The sequence below is a fragment of the Heterodontus francisci genome, chromosome 2, assembly GCF_036365525.1.
Source record: "Heterodontus francisci isolate sHetFra1 chromosome 2, sHetFra1.hap1, whole genome shotgun sequence".
NCBI lineage: Eukaryota > Metazoa > Chordata > Chondrichthyes > Heterodontiformes > Heterodontidae > Heterodontus > Heterodontus francisci.
This window is the reverse complement of record NC_090372.1, coordinates 2,152,547-2,165,412: the sequence shown is the minus strand read 5'-3', so window position 1 is coordinate 2,165,412 and position 12,866 is coordinate 2,152,547. Positions and strand designations below refer to the sequence as shown.

General features: G+C 42.2%; 1 protein-coding gene across 3 annotated transcripts in view; it reads left to right on the top strand.

Annotated features, from left to right (window-relative positions):
- LOC137379102 (cadherin-18-like) overlaps positions 1-12,866 on the top strand; it is a 226,941-nt gene that overhangs the window by 200,763 nt on the left and 13,312 nt on the right. For all 3 annotated transcript variants that reach the window (XM_068049786.1, XM_068049797.1, XM_068049807.1), the window contains one exon: positions 7,247-7,498. In XM_068049786.1, the coding sequence (XP_067905887.1) occupies positions 7,247-7,498 (252 nt within the window). The remainder of the gene's footprint in view (positions 1-7,246; positions 7,499-12,866) is intronic.

Below are 12,866 nucleotides of genomic sequence, written 5' to 3'. Positions count from 1 at the left end.
CTGGTATCAGACCCATCGGCCGTCCATGTCTCCGCTTTAAAGATGTCTGCAAACGTGACACTATCAATAGTTTCAAGAAATAAAGAATTATACAAACAGAAACAGGCAACTTGGCCCATCAGCCTATTACATTTCTAACCTTTGCCTGTTCTGATGAAGGGTCACTGACCTGAAACGTTAACTCTGCTTCTCTCTCCACAGATGCTGCTGAGTATTTCCAGCATTTCTCGTTTTTATTTCAGATTTCCAGCATCTGCAGTATTTTGCTGTAATTTTATTAACTTGGCCCATTAAGCCTGTGCCAGTGTTTGTTTCCATATGAACTGCCTAGTCTAACCTCACTCTCCAACTCATTCCTCATCCTCTTTAATATTCTCCTGTTCAAGCAATGATCTAATTCTCTCCTAGAAGAATTTATACCTCTGCTTTAACAGTGATTTCTGGTAGTGAATTCCATGTTCTAACTATCCTCTGTGTCAAATTATTTCTTTCTCACCTCCCCTTTAATTAGCTCTGTAGCTTCTGTAACAGGTGACAGGTAAGAACGAGCCCCCTGCACAGCTGATGTGGTATTCAGAGTGGTTGCTAGGTTACTTCTTAGAGCAGCGACTGACATCTTAAAAGCATGACTTGAACTGAAAATTAAATTTCAATATGCAGGTCAAAGGAATGAAAATCACAGCTCTGACATTTTAATTTAGTGCATTAGCTAATCCTGAATTTAAAAATACATTAATATAGGTATGAATTTAGAAATCAATAAGGGCACATATTTATAATTTAAGAAATAAAGCCTGAATGCATTTTCAAATGCACCAATTAATTTGAAAGTGACCATTTTTTTTAGTTAATTTCATTGTTGTTGAAATAGTGTTTTTACTGCTGTGAAGACAAGTTCACGAATGAATGCCTGCATTAACTTTGTGCGTACATGATTAACTGTTGATGCTGAAGCTGGGTTCAATGATATAATTTTCTGATTACATTCTTTTGAAAGTCATCCAATTCGCCTGCTTTATTTTCACACCGTTGGTTAGTTTCAAATCACCTGGTGGGATCACACAGCATAATTTTCATTGACTGTCATTTTCACATGTCCTTTCAGCTGTGAGGATTCACGCCAGAGTTGCAAACAACTTCAAGCATAAATGCCTTGAAAGTTGGCTCTTCGTTCATTAGCATATGAATGCTTAATGCCCATGATTTCAATGGAGGCGTTACACCATTTGTTTTAAACAAATTAGCCCCTCCATTGTAATATGGCACAATGGAATTTCAGATGAATGCATTACATATCCGTATGCAAATATTTGAAAAGGTGAATTTCAAGATATAAATATTTTATTTCACATTCACCATCATATTTATAGAACTGTAACCTCACGAGAACATGACTTATATGAAGAAAAATAAATACAAATAGAAAAGAAAACAAGTACAAATAAAGCTTTTAATCCAAACAATGTTTCCTGTGATGATGCAAAAGCAAAATTCTGCAGATGCTGAAAATTTGAAACAAAAACAGAAAATTCTGGAAATATTCAGCAGGTCTGGCAGCATCTGTGGAGAGAGAAACAGAGTTAATGGGCTGGATTTTAAGAGAAGGTGAGTTGCCTTGCTGTTAGGACTGAAGGCAGGACCCAAGCCTGTGCGGGTGGGTAGCAGGACCATGGGTGGCATTTTACTGGCAGCGGCCATTTAAGAGGCCGCCACAATGACTGACGTCCAATTGAGGATGGTAGCCTGCCGCCCAGAGTTGCTGGCCCAACTTTAGAGATGGCCCCTGAAAAGGCTGCAAGAGGGAGAGGGCACCTCCGTGCCAAGGTGCCCTTGAAGACGAAGTAGGTTTCTTTTCATACTGTATGGGGGCCAGGCAGCCAGGTCCCGGCAATTGGTGGGGGTTCACCATCCAGCGGCGGTGCCGTAGTCATGAAGGAGGGGCCTCCAATGAGGCAGCACCACCTCCCGACGCTGGTAAAATGGCAGCTGGGGTGGAAATTGGCTCTTAATTGGACACTTTTCTGGTCAGCTGTGCCACTGAGGTTCCCACCCCTTGTAATATCCGATGGGAACGGGAAGATGTCTGGCTTCCCTCGCGATGCTTTCCGCCGCCATGTTACCAGCCCTCCCACCTTCCAGCGTGTCTCCAGAGGGCTGGTTAAATTCAGCCCAACATTTCAGGTCAATGACCTTTCATCAGAACTGGAAAAAGTTAGAGATGTAACAGTGTTTAAGCAAGTACAGAGACCGGGAAAGGGGTGGGTGGAAGAACAAAAAGGAAAGTCTGTGATAGGATGGAAGGCAGGAGGAATGAGATGACAACAGGGATAATGGTGCAAGGTAAAAGGAGATAGTAATGGAATTAATAAAGAAACAAAAGACGGGTCTCTCCGCTTTCCTGTCTCTGTCCTTGCTTAAAACCTATTACATTTCTGATATCCACCAGTTCTGATGAAAGGTCATCGACCTGAAATGTCAGCTCTGTTTCTGTCTCTACAGATGCTGCCTGACCTGCTGAGTATTTCCAGTATTTTCTGTTTTTATTAAACCTGTGATGATATTTGTTTACAGAAATATACTGAAAACTCCTTGGGCTAATATTTAAGCTGTATGTGAAAATGATATTAAACTCACTTATCTATTTTTCTCTTTCTCCATCTCTAAAATTTGTTTCATTGAAAGAGTGTTTAATGTTTGTGTTAAATTGGAAATGAACGAGTGCGACATGGGGGATAGGTTTCACTCTAGATATGAATGGAAACTAGCGGTTGTAGAGCAACTGTCTGTTATAGACCTCGCGCCTGACTTTCCAAGTGGAAGGCAAATGGAATGTTGGCCTTTATTGCAAGGGGGATGGAGTATAAAAGTAGAGAAGTCCAGCTACAACTGTGCAAGGTGTTGGTGAGACCACACCGAGAGTACTGTGAGCAGTTTTGGTCATCTTACTTAAGGAGGGATATATTTGCATTCGAAGCAAGTCCAGAGAAGGCTCACCAGGCTGATTCCTGGGATGAAGGGGTTTGTCATATGAGGAAAGGTTGAACAGGTTGGGCCTATACTCATTGGAGTTTAGAAATTGAGGGGTGATATTATTGAAACGTATAAGAGTCTGAGGGGTAGATGCAGTGTAGATGCTGAGAGGATGTTTCTCCTCATGGGGCATCTAAAATGAGGGGGCACAATTTCAAATTAAGGGGTCTCCCATTTAAGATGGAGATGAGGAGGAATTTTTTTCTTTCAGAGGGTTATCAGTGTTTGGAATTCTTTTCCCCAGAGAGTAGTGGAGACTGGGTCATTGAATATATTCAAGGCTAAATTAGACAGATTTTTGATCTAAAAGGGAATCAAGGGTTATGGGTTTTGTACGATTGCTTCAAGAGTGATGTCCCTTTAAGAACTCAGTATGCTAATCAGCTCAGTGCCAGGATGTAATCATGTGACTAGAAGCTATAGTCACTGTGCAATTGCAACTCCCTAGACAAAGGTTCTGTATATAGTTTGCTCTGTATTGCATATAATAGCTGTTAATAAAGCTGTTTGAAGTCTTCAAGGAATTGGAATCTACCTAACTCATTGTGTTACTTAAGATAACACAAAGAATACATGACAATGGGGAGCAGGCAGGAAAGTGGAGTAGAGGCCACGATCAGATCAGCCATGATCATATTGAATGGTGGAGCAGGCTCGTGTGGCTGAATGGCCTACTCCTGCTCCTATTTCTTATGTTCTGATGGAAGGAGGATTAAACAGGTGTATAATGGTGGCTTAATTGCCAGTATCAAGTTTCTGTCTATGCTCAACATGAAAACTGTCCCGTGGATTTCAGATTGTCTGGGTAGAAAGTGATCACTGGGAGAAAGAAATTTTGCTCTCTTGCCATTAGAAAGCAGAAATTCTCACCAATTAGACAGGATTACTTGGATTATAATTTCTAAAACTTTATCACTGGAAATTCTGTTATAGCAAAACCAAATGTAACCCTTCCATCTGCCAATCATGGTTATTCAATGAACTTTACTTACTGTTAAAAATTAACAAACATTTATCGTGTACCCCAAATCCCAGACAGTGAATTGTACATTAATTTAATTTAGCATTTTACTGATTTGGCCTATTTGTGTGGATAATGTGCAAAGCACTGTAAGATGTTTCAATGAGGTAAGCTTTGATACAAATGTAGGTATTAATATTTTAAAATTGCAATGTGTAATGACATGCACACATATCCGAAAGATCTACCAATGTTTGATGTTCTCTATTATCATTCACACTTGCATTGTCACAAATCAATAACAATAATGGTAACTTGTATTTATGGAGCGTCTTAAACATTGTAAAACGTCCCAAGATGGTTCATGAGCGTTAGCAACAAAATTTGACACTGAGCTCATATGGAAATATTAGGGAAGATGACCAAAAGCTTGGCCAAGGAGGTAGATTTTAAGGAGTGTATTAAAAGAGGAGAGCGAAGTAGAGTGGCAGAGAGATTCAGGGAGAGAATTCCAGAGCTTAGTGCCTCGGCCACCAATGGTGGAGTGATTAAAATTGGGAAGGGTACAGAGATCTCGGAGGGTTGTCGGGCTGGAAACGTTACAGAGATGGGGAGGAGCTAGTGCAGCCATAGAGGGATTTAAAAACAAGAATAAGAATTGTGAAATTGAGGTGTTGCTTAACCAGGAGACAATGTAAGTCAGTGAGCACAGGATGAATGGGACTTGGTGCAAATTGGGACATGGGCAGCAGAACTTTGATGACCTTAAGTTTATGGAGGGTACAATATAGGAGGCCTGGCAGGAATGTGTTGGAATAGTCAAATCTCGAGGTAACAAAGGAAAGGATGAGGGTTTCAGCAGCAGAAGAGCGGGGCGATGTTGGGCGATGTTACAGAGGTGGAAATAGGTGTTAATTTTTTGTCATAAAGAGTAACATGCAACTCCCCCTCACCCTACCCCTCACAGTGACACAGTAAAAGTGTTGTTGATTGCTGTTCAGGGCCAGAAGAGGATCTAATTTTCCAGTTTCTATAACAGTTCCCGCAATTCACAACTCAATCAATACAGCCAGGAAACAATTTAAATATTGACTGACTGTCTGTACAAGTTGCAAATGGTTCTCAGCACTGCCTTATTCACACAACAATGTAACCAGTCCAGTAATTATCAGGTTACCCTCACCCTGAATTTCTGTGCGGGTTGATGACATCTCCTGCTGGAATTTTGGTGAAAGATCAGGTTAATGCTGTGGGAATTAATTTCAAAATGATGCAATAAACTCCCGTACAACAGAAGGTAAAAAAAACCTTGAAATTATGGATTAGAATCACCAATAAAATAGTGGACAAACTAATTTCATACAAATGCATTACATAGAATTATTTGTGATATGGGAGTGAGCATTCGGCCAGATTGTAGCATTCCAGCCTCTCAGCCAGCGGGCAAAGGGTTTAATCCCCACTCGAGGCAGCCCCAGCAAGTGGAGGCTAGAGTTTGGTCTCTAAATACTGGGTTGACATCCAGCCATGCACTCCTGTGCAGATGGCGTGACCACTGTCTCAATGCTTATCTCTCACCTCCAGGACAGAAAGGTTGGGTTTGGGACCTGGTGAATGGAGACCAGGCTGAATTCTATGGGCTCCCTAGGGACGGGAATGGAGGTGGTGGGGTGGGGGGATGGTGGGGTGGAGTACCCATCGCCTTCCCGACACTTTCCAATTTAGTCTGGTGCGGGAAGGCTGTCTCCCACCTTCACTCCCAGTGGTGCTGCTGATTGGCCTCTGATTGGCTGGCAGCTCCTGGAAGTAGGATCCCCATCCTTAAAGAGACAAGGACCCCGGCACCAGGCATTTAATTGCCTGAGCGCCGTAGAATGAAGCTGGGAGTCTCCCAAACGGCCGAGGCGGGGTTCCCATATCCTTTTTGGCCCGGTGTCGGGAACCCCGTCAGCTGCACAAAACATAGTCCCAGAGTTCTGAAGATAGGATTGAGGAGCAACAGGGGACCTGTGTCTGATGAGTGAGCATATCCTGTCCACCCACCCTCCCCACCCCTTGTAAAGGTCTTTAGCCTTGGTTGCATCCCATTTAAGAGGACATTGGAACAGCAGCTCATTGTCTGCCATAGTAAATGGCTCAAGAATCTCATGTGTGAGACTTGAGTTAGGACCTGTCCTATAGCGGAACACAACAGATGAACATTATATAAAATCTACAGCACAGAAACAGACCATTCGGCTCAACTACTCTATGCCAATATTTATACTTCCCACAAGCCCTCTTCCACTCTAATTATCTCTTCCCACTCTAAATTTTAAGATTGCTTTCAGGTCTCCCCTGTCTTATCTTTCCTGGAGAAAAGAGCTCCAGCCTATTTAATCATTCCTGATAGTTGCATTCTCTCAATCCTATTAACATCCTTGTAATTCTTTTCTACACTTTCTCCACTGCTTCAATAACCTTTTTTGTAGAATGAAGACCAGAATTGCACACAGTACTCCAGCTGTGATTTAATCAAGGTTCTATATAAATTCAACAGTACCCCAGTACTTTGGTTGCATTCTTTATGGCCTTATTAACCTATGTTGCCACATTTAGTGATTTATGAATCTGTAGTCCTTGTTCTATTTGCACCTCAACCCCATTTAGGTTCTTACCATCCATACGAACATATGAACACACATACGAACATAGGAGCAGGAGTAGGCCACTCGGCCCCTCGAGCCTGCTCCACCATTCAATAAGATCATGGCTGGTCTGATTGTAACCTCAACTCCACATTCCCGCCTACCCCCGATAACCTTTCACCCCCTTGCTTATCAAGAATCTATCTACCTTTGCCTTAAAAATATTCAAAGACTCTGCTTCCACCGCCTTTGAGGAAGAGAATTCCAGACTCATGACCCTCTGGGAGAAAAAAAATTCTCCTCATGGACGACCCTTTATTTTTAAACAGTGACCCCTAGTTCTAGATTCTCCCACAAGAAAAAACATCCTTTCCACATCCACCCTGTCAAGACCCCTCAGAATCTTATATGTTTCAATCAAGTCGCTTCTTACTCTTCTAAACTCCAGCGGATACAAGCCTAGTCTGTCCAATCTTTCCTCATAAGACAACCTGCCCATCCCAGGTATTGGTGTAGTAAACCTTCTCTGTACTGCTTCCAATGCATTTACATCCTCCTTTAAATAAAGATACCAATACTGTACATTTTACCTCTTGTTTAATCAGTTATATTATGTTTCTTGTTATAGACAGCACGGCTAGCATTATGATACGACGAAGGAAATTCAGCCGGACTCTCCAGGAGATCTACCAGCTACCAATTGTGGTTACTGACAGCGGAAATCCCATTCTGAGCAGCACGGGCACTCTCACTATCAGGGTGTGTGCTTGTGAAAGGAATGGCAAGGTTCGAACATGCAGCGCTGAAGCATATCTCTCTGCAGCTGGTTTGAGCACTGGGGCATTAATAGCCATTTTACTGTGCATTGTCATCCTGCTGGGTAAGTCCTTTGTAGAAATGGTAGCAATTAAGACCTTAGTGAAGGTGGAATTCACCTTGAGTGAAATAGTCCCGTTCAATTAACCGCCTGTTTTACAGCCCTTCAGAAGGACAGAAGATAAAATGAGTGATCAACTTACTCTTGCTCATTTTGTGTTGCTGGCCAAGGTGAATTTCACTCCAGTGTTGCAGTGGTGCAAGTGATCCATTGCACTGAGAAGTGGAAATGGAGATATTTCTGTGAAGAAATATGTCAAATCTCACGATCTTTCTTATAATTTCTGTTTGCACGCATACATCAACTGATTTGGAAAGATGAAAACTCAGCAATCTTCCTTTACTTTATTTTTAATGTGTAGCTCATTAAAGATTTACCCTCGTTCCATCTGTTACTATATCCTTCTGAGCTTTTGATTGGCTGACGATTGACTATAAAAACAAATCCTAAAAGTCATCAAACCCATTTTTTTGAAGTTGCTGCCTAACAAAATGGATGTTAGGGGATAAGAAGGTGAAGAAGTGATTTACAGCTTCAAATATAGATTTAGAAATCCGCCTTCAAGTGAGACAATAATTTTCCTGGACCTGGTAGCAAACCGATAATTAATATCACTTAATAATTTCATATTTGGGACTGGTCAGTGCAGTAGATTAATGTACTAATCCTATTCCCACTGAGACTGGATTTCAGTCCAATCCAAGGTAATAAAATGAAAGTTTCTTCTCCTGTGACTTTATGTGGCATGAGGTTAGAAAATCTCAAACAAGTTCTGAGTTGCCATGGATTCACAGCACAAAACGAGAGTTAACTTGATCATCTCTCAGATTTGCCAGAAGAATGGTGGCGCAGTGGTTAGCACCGCAGCCTCACAGCTCCAGGACCCGGGTTCAATTCTGGGTACTGCCTGTGCGGAGTTTGCAAGTTCTCCCTGTGTCTGCGTGGGTTTCCTCCGGGTGCTCCGGTTTCCTCCCACCACCAAAGACTTGCAGGTTGATAGGTAAATTGGCCATTATAAATTGCCCCCAGTATAGGTAGGGGAATATAGGGACAGGTGGGGATATGGTAGGAATATGGGATTAGTGTAGGTTAGTATAAATGGGTGGTTGATGGTCGGCACAGACTCGGTGGGCCGAAGGGCTTGTTTCAGTGCTGTATCTCTAAATAAATAAATGACTGAGTGAGAATGTGAAAATGTCATGCTGCTGCAATCAGGCTGTTCTTCCGAGACTTGTGCTAAGATACAATTAAACAAGTCTTTATGAATTACTTTGGGTAGTGAGCCCAAGGATAGCATCTGAAAGTAGTTTAAGAGTTTTAAATTCTTTGTGTTGCCCTGCCCAGTAGTTCCGGGGACAGATCCAGTCATCATTAAAGAAAGCACATTCCTAACAGCCTTGGCCATGCACATTTCTTTTTGCAGTTTATCTTTCATTCCTCTCAAAAGAAAACCCGTTCGTAATGGAATTTCTGCTACGTTTCTGGCATAGTCATGGTAACGGAAGGGAAGCAGTCTGAGGAAATTCTGGACCCATTTTTTTGGGCAGTGTATAAAAGTTTCTGTGAGTTTCCAGAATATCTCCTCTTTATACATTTGTGAAATACTCCAAATCACCAGGTATGTTCAACTTTGCTTCATTAGCCCAGAAAAGTACATTTACCACAAACTGATACCTCCTCAAAAACCTGTGGAGTAACACAATTCAGCTCCCACACAATGGGCTGGATTTTAAGGAGCCCTCGACCTCGGGATCTGTGGTGGGGGAGGGCATGAAGGTGACCCCGGATGATGCCCACCACGGACCTCGGCAACGGCAGGGCCCAGCCCGAATCTCCCAGTGGTGGCGAGGCACCATGGCGGCCTTCCCGCCGCTGAGCGATGGAACCTGAATTAGCATATACAAATGAATAAAATTAATAAATTAACATGAACTTACCTGGGAACTTATGGGCCCGCGATCTTCAGAGCGGCAGCCAGTAATACCGTGCCTTCGGATCCCTGTCCAGAGAACAGAGGCGCCACACTGGTGAGGAGGGAGAAGGAGGTAAGTTTATCAGTGCGGGGTGGAGAGAGGGGGGTGCAGAAACGGGGTCATGGGTGTAGGGGATGGTGGGAAGGGTTGTAGTTTAAACTTTGTGCTGTTTATTGGGGGTGGAAGGCCAGATGGTAAAGGTAAGCGCTTTTGTGGGTTAAGGGAAAATAATTAATTTAATTGTAATTGGGGGGGTCGGAGAGGGGCAAAAAAATGTATTTATGTAATTTGATTGAATATTTCTTTCAATATTTAAATTTGCCAGTAGGGCTGGCTGTCCTTTAAAAATAGCAACAGTGCCTGAGCAAAGGTAGCTGACGTCATTGCTAGGCACGGACAGCTCACACCCTCCACGTGATTGGAGTGGGGCCAGCCCCGGCTATTTAAATGACATCACGGTGGCTCTTTAGCGTGCGGCCAGCGCAGGTCGTCCGCCATTTTTGAAGCTCGCTGCCAATTCCGGCAACGAGCTTATAAAATCCAACCCAATATCACAAATATCCAACAGGCCTCCACAACAGTACACTTCCCAGTGGCATCTGCCCACTATCCCTCACTCTCTGTCTGGAGGCTCCTTCTTGCAGCCTTTCTAATGTATCACTTCGGAGAGATGTGCTGTCATTTTGAAACCATGCGAATTTATTTTAATACAGTAACAGTGGTTTCAGTTTCCCAATAAACTCATAGAGAAGAAAAATGAAACTAATAAACTTTGTAATCTGTTTGGACTTTCTTTGCTAAAAGGCAGACCAGGAAGAGTCATCTGTGATAAGTGAGGCAGAAATGGTGCCCTGAGGATTTGCATGGCTTATTTTCTTTTCTGCAATGTTAAATAAATGTTACTGCAATGAAGCATCTTTCTTTATATTTGATTTATTTTAAACCAAGTGAAATGGTTCCATTTTACAAATAAAACACATAGCCATTCCAAAGTTTTTGTTAGATCCAGGTTAAGAAAGGTTAGAGGTCTAATTTTGGAATAATTTTTACTTGTGTACTAATGCTGCACCAATCTGAAATGAGTGTTTAAGGAGTGTTAAAATGAGCTTGGTTTCTTATCTGGGATTTAATTCTATAGTGAATGCTGATCACTAAAGCAAGTACTTGCATTTATATAGACAGCATCACACCTCTCAGGATCTCCCTGATTACTTTGCATCCAACTAATTACTTTTGAAGTGCGGTCACTGTTATGTGGTCAAATGTGGCAGCAATGTTATAAACAGCAAGACGTCGCCAACAGCAGTTACCTGTTTTTGGTGGTGTTGGCCAGGACACTGGGAGATTTCCCTTCTTTTATCTGAATGGGCAAACGCAATCCTTTACATCCACCAAAAGCACCAGGACATGCAGACAGAGCTCTGGTTTAACTTTTTATCTGAAATAGAGCATCTCTACAATACCCAGTCCCTTCAATATTGAAATGTCAACCTAATATATTTAAAGTATCATTTGAGCTAATTAGCAGAGGAGGAGCCAATTAACTTGCGTAGTCTTTTCAGTATTACTGAACCTCAACACCACCTGCACTATGGGACGGGCTCTACCTGAATCATGCTGGGACCAGAGTCCTGGCAAATTGCATAACTAGGGCTGTAGATAGGGCTTTAAACTAAATGGGGGGGGGGTGGTGAGGAAGGTTCAGTTGCATGGATAATTTGGAAGTCAAAGATAAAGGAGAAGGTAGGAGTGCAGATTAGTGATGGGGCTGATTGTTACCAGAAAATAAAAGGAAGGGACAGAACGTGTGAACGTCATATTGCACCAAGGAATCGTACAAGAGCAGGGAAATTTAATAATAGAACAAACTTAAAGGCTTTGTATCTGAATGCACGAAGCATTCGGAATAAATTTAATGAGTTAACAGCGCAAATAGAGATGAATGGGTATGATTTAATGGCGATTACTGAGACGTGGTTGCAGGGAAACCAGGTTTGGGAATTGAATACTCAGTATTTCGGAAGGATAGGCAGGAAGGAAAAGGAGGTGGTGTAACTTTGTTAGTAAAGGAAGAGATCAGTGCTATAGTGAGAAATGATATAGGCACTGGAGATCAAGACTCCAGTCTGGGTAGAAATAGGAAATAGCAAGGGAAAGAAGACCCTGGTGGGAGTAATCTATAGCTCCCCAAACAGTAGTTCTGCAGTGGGGCACAGTATAAACCAGGAAATACTGGGGGCTGGTAAGAAATGTACAGCAATAATCATGGGTGATTTTAATATGCATATAGACTGGATTAATCAAATTGGCAAGGGTAGCCTCGAGGGAGAGTTCATTGAATGTATTAGAGATTGTTTTCTGGAGAAATATGTTGTAGAACTAATCAGGGAGCAGGCTATTCTAGATTTGGTATTGTGTAATGAGGTGAGATTAATGAATGATCTCATAGTTAAGGATCCTCTAGGGAAGAGTGATCATAGCATGCTAGAATTTCAAATTCAGCTTGAGGGTGAGAAACTGGAGTCTTACACTAGCGTTCTGGAGTTAAACAAAGGTAATTATATAGGCATGAGGGCAGATTTGGCCCTAGTGGACTGGGCAGGAAGACTAAAAGGTAGGACAGTTGCTGAGCAGTGGCAGATGTTTAAGGAGATATTCAATTCCTCCCAACTAAAATATATTCCAGAGAGGAAGAAAGATTGCAAGAGGGGGAAAAATATCCAGGGCTAAGCAAGGAAGTTAAGGATAACATAAAGACAAAAACTAAGGCATACCATATTGCAAAGGCCAGTGGCAGGCTGGAAGATTGGGAAACTTTTAAAGATCAACAAAGGGTTACTAAAAAGTAATAAAAAGAGCAAAGGCAAATTATGAAAGAAAACTAGTGCAAAATATAAATGTGGGAAAGCAGCATAAGAAATTTATTTAGTTTTGGGGGATCTCTGCTTAAATATTTAAATATGCCAGCACAGCTGGCTGCCCTTTAAAAATGGTGCCCATGCCTGTGCACAGGCAACTGACACCATTGCTGGCAACAGACAGCCCGCCCCCTGAATGTGATTGGAGGGATGGCGGGCTGCCCCAGCTATTTAAATGAGCCGCCGCGCTTAAGATCGTGATGGCTCTTTGGTGTGCGGCTCATTTCATAATAGTGCAAAGCGAGTGATGGTGAATCAGTGGCTCAGTTCATACTCCATCTGATTTCCTTTATCATTGCTGTCACTGTGTGTGTTGTGAACCAAGCTATTGGCCCTTATCACTCATTCTGTGCTACGGTCAAAGATCAATTTCACCCCCAACATATCTCTCCTTTAATTAATCTAAAACAGCTGGTTAACAACGTAGAATGAAAAGAATCCTTACTGCTTGCCTGTTCTTGCCTATGACTGGCCATTCTA